The sequence below is a fragment of the Penaeus japonicus genome, unplaced genomic scaffold, assembly GCF_977035675.1.
Source record: "Penaeus japonicus unplaced genomic scaffold, GWHDUDI00000001_assembly GWHDUDI00000027, whole genome shotgun sequence".
Lineage (NCBI taxonomy): Eukaryota > Metazoa > Arthropoda > Malacostraca > Decapoda > Penaeidae > Penaeus > Penaeus japonicus.
Genome location: NW_028234429.1, coordinates 19,322,592 through 19,330,374, shown reverse-complemented (window position 1 = coordinate 19,330,374; position 7,783 = coordinate 19,322,592). Strand labels below are relative to the sequence as shown.

The 7,783-nt window shown below is 35.4% G+C and overlaps 1 protein-coding gene across 1 annotated transcript in view; it reads left to right on the top strand.

The window, feature by feature from the left end:
* The first annotated feature begins 1,617 nt into the window (after nucleotides 1–1,617).
* P58IPK (dnaJ homolog subfamily C member P58IPK) overlaps nucleotides 1,618–7,783 on the top strand; it is an 18,910-nt gene continuing 12,744 nt past the window's right edge. The window contains exons 1-4 of the mRNA XM_043021324.2: nucleotides 1,618–1,776; nucleotides 5,759–5,869; nucleotides 6,627–6,826; nucleotides 7,190–7,333. Of these exons, the coding sequence (XP_042877258.1) occupies nucleotides 1,686–1,776; nucleotides 5,759–5,869; nucleotides 6,627–6,826; nucleotides 7,190–7,333 (546 nt within the window). The 5' untranslated portion in view covers nucleotides 1,618–1,685. The remainder of the gene's footprint in view (nucleotides 1,777–5,758; nucleotides 5,870–6,626; nucleotides 6,827–7,189; nucleotides 7,334–7,783) is intronic.

Genomic DNA, 7,783 nt, shown 5'->3' with positions numbered 1-7,783 from the left:
GTTTAACACATAATAATAATTCATATACACATCTATTCATATATTTATATATATTCTTTATGAGCTCATCCCAGATCTTATCACGTATCGCGTCATCATAACATTTACTGTAAAAGTCACATGAATTGAAAATAACATAGCCTTGTTATTTCATGTGCTATTGTTGCTGCCTGAACTATTTTGCTGCTATTCGCACAAGAAAGAGAGAGAGAGAGAGAGAGAGAGAGAGAGAGAGAGAGAGAGAGAGAGAGAGAGAGAGAGAGAGAGAGAGAGAGAAAGAAAGAGAAGAGAGAAAGGGGGAAGAGAGAGAGAGAGAGAGAGAGAGAGAGAGAGAGAGAGAGAGAGAGAGAGAGAGAGAGAGAGAGAGAGAGAGAGAGAGAGAGAGAGAGAAAGAAAGAGAAGAGAGAAAGGGGGAAGAGAGAGAGAGAGAAGGAGAAGAGAGAAAGAGAGAGAAGGAGAAGAGAGAAAGGGGGAAAAGAGAGAGAGAGGGGAGACGGAAAAATAAAACGGAGAAAAAGAGAGAGAGGAAATGAAAGTGAAAGAGGGGAGAGAAAGGGTGAAAGAAAAGAGAGAGAGAGAGATGAGGTGAAAGAGTCAGGGAGAATTAAGAAAATGTAAAGGGCATTGTCATAGTTTGTTGACAAAGATAGCAATGAAGAAATGTACATAACAAAATACCAAATATCATTTCCAGATGAAATTATAAACTTCACACAAAGTAGATTAGTATTTTTTCCTATTCTGTTCACTTGTTCATCGTTCACCAGATACTCTGAAGGTTCAGAAGAGTCGCGTGACGGACCTGAAACTTTTGCAGCTCAGAGGTCACTGAAAAATAAGATATATGATAAGACTAAGTGCATTATGATCTAACCTTAACGTTTTGTCATATTATCATCATCTTCATGATAATGACGAGAAGAGTTTGAGTAATAACAAAGATGATTTGATGACATTTAAGATAACAATTAAAAACATAGATAATAACAATGATAATACTAATGGTACCAACAATGATAATGATAACAGCAACAATGATGATGGTGATACGAATAATGGTGATAATGATAATAATTGTGAAAATGATTGTAATGATAACGATGATAATAAAGATAATAATAATAAAATAGATGATAATAATGACAATGATGATAGCAATAAAGATGGTGATAACAATGACAATGATAGGGGCAATAACAATAATAATGATGATGATAATGATTGTAATAATCATGGGTATAATATGATAGGAATAATGTTGATATAATGGATAAAGATATAATTTTCAAGAGATTAGACATCAGCAATATGAAGAAAAGATAAGAAATACTTGAAATCTTCAAGTTGAGTCGAGAGAAGATTACGTGTCGTTCTTATCTTTTGGGTTATCATATTTTTCCCTTATACTTCGAATGAAATTCCCGGTATTCTGCTGACCAATCAGGAGAAACCACGATTAACCAATCACATCGCTCCAGTATGATGAGCTGTACATGTCAAGAAAGACAAAACACTATCGCTAAAGAGGATTCAATCTACTCTTAAAGGATTCGATTAAATAATTACTAGAGAATCTGATCCCACAAATGGAATTCCAGGATTTTAGGATGTTTCTATCACCTTTGTTGGGTTTGTCCGTCTATACATGCGGCTGGTCCGAGGGAACGCAGGCGAGAGTGACTAAAATGCGAAAGAAAATGACATTTCTTAACTCACTACACAGAACGGTATACTCTTTATGGATAATACTTATCTCTCTCGACATGCACATACTAGGTAAGTAAAGAAGAACGGGAATAAACGAATAAATTCCATCTTTTTTCCTGGTTTTCCTGGTTGGTGCTTCATTCCAGTCATAGATTGCTGACGAGAACAATAAATTCTGCATTTTTTCGTCGACAGGTTTTGGTAAAGATTTCTGCCTTTTAGATGGAACTTTTCAGGTGTAAGTGCATAGAAAATTATTTTTTTCTAATCGGTGAATGACTACTACTGTGTGTTTTGACAGATAGGTAACATATTACGAATTACGGTTAACCGATTTCACAAAATTTTAATTTCTTCAATAATTATTATGTGTTGGTAGCTTGATATGATACACAATACAAGGTATTTGGTGAAAAGGGTCTTTTACAACTGCTGATTTTGATTATTTTTTGTGCACGTATTTGTAAAGGGATTTAGTATATCTGTTAATATAAGTATTGTAATAATATACTTGATTCTTGGTGATAGCAGTCTTTTTATTTATAAATAATTTAATGTAAATTTATAGAATATGAACTTCATGGCCTTGTCAATGAGGATCCATGTTTTCTTTAGTGTTTTGATGTAACTAGAGTGAATGTCATATGTTTTTCTGTTTTAATTCATTAGTTTCCATGTTTGCATGAAGCACATAACATGGAATTGATTTCTACCTAATATAGACATTTCTTGTTATTGCACACCACTTACCATGGCCCTTGCACCACCTCATATATTCTAGCAGACTAGTGTTTAGAGCTTTTTTTTTATTTAAGGATAAATCAACAGGGTGTATTGTTAGTATACACACTATATACTGACCAGGAAATTCTGCTGTGGTACCTTTTCTGCTTTTGTATCGTGACAGATAGAGCAGTGAAACGAAAAGGCATCAGTTGAATGTTTATAAATGTCACAAGCTCTTGCAGGTTATATATTTATCTATCTGATAACTTCTTTTTACAATTTGCAACAAAAGTTTCATAGATGAAAAGTGTCTTAGATTTTATCAATCTGTTCATTTTGTGTACTCCTACTGTGATTACTATGATTGTCATATTGTACAAGAATGTTCAGGTATATTTTATATTATATGTAGAAAGTGCATTACATAGTTATTTGGAATTTGGCATTGAATAGGCATTTAATGACACAATTATGACAAAAACTGACATGGCCTCTTACCCCCACTTGGTAATTTCAAACCCTGTGGATTTTTGTTGATAAAGCCACTTCAAATACCTACATATATTTCATCAGCCAGTATTTATCATCATTATGATAATAATGATAATAGTAGTACTAACAATGATAACAAGTACCACATGAAGAGCCTAGAGTTGAGAGAATAACTGCACAGCAATTTTTACTTTGGGTATAAATGTTGAATTGTAGCTGCTGGAGAAGTTTGTGTAGATCCATGACCTTTGTTAAGCAATTATGGCCTTACCATTACTTTTTTCTATATATATATTTTTTTTTATGTATTCTTTGTTTTATTTATTCTTTATGGCCATTATCCTTTTCTCCTTCATCACTTGGTCCTTGTTTCAGAGTTAACCATATATTTGAATGTTTGTAAAAAGAAATAATGTTACAAGTAAGATAGTGCACAAGTGTTAACTAAGAGATGTCATGCCCTAAGAAGTGATTATTATTAGTATGTCAACCTACAGGAAGAGAGTGTGAGGAGAGACATGACAGACAGACACAAAGACAAACTGAATGAAATGAAATACATGCAGACACAAACAAACAATCAAAGGTAAAGACAGAGTGAACTTCAATTGTTTTTATAAGCTGAAGATTCCACAAGATAGATATTCTATAACTTTGATAAGAAAAAAGTATCAAATGTAGGGTGTGACTTTCTAAACTAGACAGGATCTTGCATGACAATACCTAGCAGGAGAGCTATTAATCACCAATCTAACATATGTTCTACAATACCCTGTTGCTCATAAGATATATCTTTTATCCATGGTTTATCATAGTTGTGGAATAGTATCTTAAATGTGGGATGTGCCTATTATTTCTGGACATCATTTCTGCTTGGTACAGGGGCTTTTGCAAATCGATAGAAGAAAGAGTTGGAGGTATTGATGAAGAATGGAAAAAAATTACTGTAAACGGGATCAGCAATAAACAACCACCTTAAATTGGACAAGTTTATGTAAAAGATAAGATGACAGTTTCAGTACTATACTAGATTTTATAATTAGTTCTGATCCAGAGAGAAAATCTGGGCAAAAGAGATAGGAGGGAGAAGAACAGAATAGATGAGGGAAATGCAAGTATTATGTTACAAATAATAGAGTGATAAGGGCAGTAAGATGGACAAAAGGTAAGAGAGAGGGACAGACAGACAGATTAGCAATAAGACTGGCACATACAGACAGACTGACTAAAAAGTAACAGACTCTTTGAAAAGATACAATGCAAAAAGATGTTCCTTTCTGAATCGGATGAATATTTATTGAATAGCAAATATTAATGTTGTTTATTTATTATAGTGAAATGTGTGATTCTTCAGTTGAATATGTTTATTTGCATTTAGTATTCTGTATGGCCCATGTTAGTTAATGTGTTTACTGTGATTGTAAGATGTTCTTGAAGCAGCAGTGGATGAAAAGCTGAAACAGCTGTTAATGATTGGCACCTATACTCATATGTTCTAATAGTTTCTGTATAGTAAGATATTGCTGACATCTCCTGTTCAGTCAGCATTTATTCATGTTATTTGATCAAACATTCAGTTATGTAAATTACAGTGTTTGATCAGAGTTTTTACTTGTCTTGTTGGTTTTGAAAACTAAGTAATGCCCTTCTTAGATAATGAAAATTGAAGCATTAATCTCAAGTTATTTAGAATTTCCACTGGAAAGACACATCTCTTCACAAGAGGAGGATATAGAATTTGCCACTGCAAAGTCTTTCTAGTGAGAGAGAAGGTACAGGCAACATGACAATATATTCAGCAACAATTGGTTCAGAGATGAGGATATAGCATGATGTAGTACCATTATTTAAAGTGTGTACAGCTGACATTGCCATTAAAACCATTGATTATACTAAGTGCAGAGTCACCTGTGTGTATTGGGGAACATGAGAGAGAATAATCAAGAACAGATGTTCTTAAAGTAGTGCCTCAGTACTCTCAGGGTATTAAAATCGGTTCTTGGGGTATCCAAAAAAAATCCTGGAAAAGGTTAAATTGATAATTTCTTGCACTGAATAGTGAGTGTGATTAATTGCTAACTATAAGTAGGAAGTGACTAACGGGCAAATACAAGTGGGAGAAAGTCAGTAGTTTGATGTTGTGATGGAAAGATGCATTTAGGTGTATGTATTGTTTCTATATCAAGCCATTAGTCACGGTTAGTGGTTACTAATATTGGAGAGTGGATATCAGGTTGACCTGGAGTTGATCTTTGGGGCATTGGGGCTGAAGAACTTTGAGTCTAGAGGGTGTACAGATTCCCATCCTTTACAAACCCTGAAAATGTTATTTAATTAAGTTCTGTTGGTCATGAAGGAGAGAAGTTTGCACTATCACATGCATGAAAGCACATCTTGCTTGATGGCCCAACAAAGGTCCCAGTTATCATTGCAAATAACTTCCTGCAATTATTGAGAGTAATAATTAGAAGAATGAGGACATTGAGATATAAACGTGTTGAAGACCTACTTACTCTTCCAATACTGTCCTTGGAACCTTGAAAGATTTATCTTTGGTACTTTATTGAATACCATAATTTACAGCAAGGTTTTTGAGAGATATATTGTGCTTTGTAACAGTAATAATAATGTGATAATGCTATAATTCTTCTCTTGTTTCTACTGAAACAGGATTTAATTACTTTTAAGAAACAAGAGTACACAATTATTCAGCTACTCTCCATCACAACCATATATCCATCAGATAATGATATATCTATTTTCTTAACTCACCACAAATATAAATCAAAGCAGATGATTTAACCCCCTCTTTTTTTTTCTCTCTCTCTTGCAGAGGTAGAGAGCACGAGTGCAGCAGAAGTTGACCGCCACCTGCAAATGGGTGTGCAGATGTTAGCAAAGGGCCAGCTTCATGATGCACTCTCCCACTTTCATGCTGCCATAGGTAAGTGGCTGCCAGGGTTTTTGTTCTAAGTGTCACTATGAGTGGCATTGTTGTTCTTGATGCTTTTTCTTTGTCTATGCTTCTTCAGATCTCTCTCTCTCTCTCTCCTTCCCACTTTTTTGCCTCTGCAATTGTACTAATGTTTAAGATAAAGATTTGTGAACAATAGATTCCATAGGTCTGGAAAAATGGTAAGCTCTTCATATATATATATATATATATATATATATCTTGGGGCTCGGTAGCCGAGTGGTTAGAGCATCGGACTTAGAATTGACGAAGATCTGAGTTCGAGCGTTCGAATCCCGGCTGGTGAGTTGTTACCTTGGGCAAGGAACTTTACCTTGATTGCCTAATGGAGTATACACAATATGTGTGATATGTACCCCCCACCAAGATACAATTAGGGCCAGTAGGTGGGGTACCCGGCCATAACCCTCTTGAGAGGCCTACTTCCTGCAGTGGAATGATACTGGCTGAAAAAAGAAAAATATATATATATATATATATATATATCTTGACAAAAAATGGTGTTTAGGAATTTCTTGAAATTTACTTACTTTGTGGATTAGACTCTTTTTATGAATAATAATGACAGTATGTCAGTGATGAAATTAGAAGAGTTTTTGTAAGTAATTGTTTTTACATAGAGGATTATTGGTATTATTTGAAACGGAACAAACATACCCATATGATTGTTTCCCAGTCCGTGATTTAATGGCGTTTAGTACAGATCCCTGTCATCTCTCTTACACAGATGGTGACCCAACCAACTATTTAAGTTATTACCGGCGGGCCACAGTGTATTTGGCCCTGGGCAGAGCGCGGCCAGGTCTCCAGGACTTGGATGAGGTGATTAAGCTCAAGCCCGACTTCACTGCTGCTCGTGCCCAGCGTGGTGGAGTCTTGGTCAAGCTGGGTCGCTTGGAGGAAGCCCACATTGATCTGGAACACGTGGTAAGTTTCTGTTTTATTCTTCCTTGTCTTTTCTTTTTCATCTTTTCTTCTTCCTTTTCTTCTTTTACTTTCTCTTCTTGTTCATCTTTATCTTCCTTCTTCTTGTTCTTCGTCTTCTTTTCTTTTTCTTCTTTTTCTTCTGCTTTCTTCTTCATCATCTTTTTCTTTATTTTCTTCATCCTCGTTTTTCATTTTTCCTCTACTTCTTCTTTTTCCTCTTCTTCTTCTTCTTCTTCCTCAGGCTATTGGTGATAGAAGTGTGAACATTTTAGGAACGAATGCCCCCCCCCCAAAAAAAAAAAAAAAAAAAAAGTTTCGGGCATTATTAGATGAGTTTGAGATAATTTTCTGTCTGCATTCCAGCTACGGAAAGATCAGAACCACGAGGAAGCGAATAAACTGTACGTAATGATAGAACCTCTAAAAATGGAAATCCTGGAGGCGTACTCAAGTGTTAGAACGGGGAGCTATCAGCACGCCATCCTCCTCCTGAAGAACATCATTGAGGTGAGGACTACATGTGTGTTATTGTGCCATGTGGTAGATGTGCAGTTGATAGATACAGGTACTTCTCTGCATTATTGACGTTTCTGTCTTTAGGTCTTTAGGTCATGATTATTAACCCACTTACGACGGGGGCATTCCAGCCTTGAATGTCCCAATGCCGGGGCGTTCGAATTATTAGGCCTAAATCAATTAAATGGCTGGCACAATACTGTGCCGCCCGGCCACTGGGCTTTTGAATGAGCGGTACAGTACTGTACCACCCGTCCAGAGAGGGTTAATATTCTCTAGGGAGTCTTATCTTTATATATATATTAAAAAAAAAAAAGCTGAAAGCATCAAACTGAGATAGAATTGCTATAGAATTGTTAATCATAGCATTGAAAGTAAGACTCAGACATTATGTTAGATATATGATAGATTCAAGAAGAGTGATGAGTCTGTAAACACGAA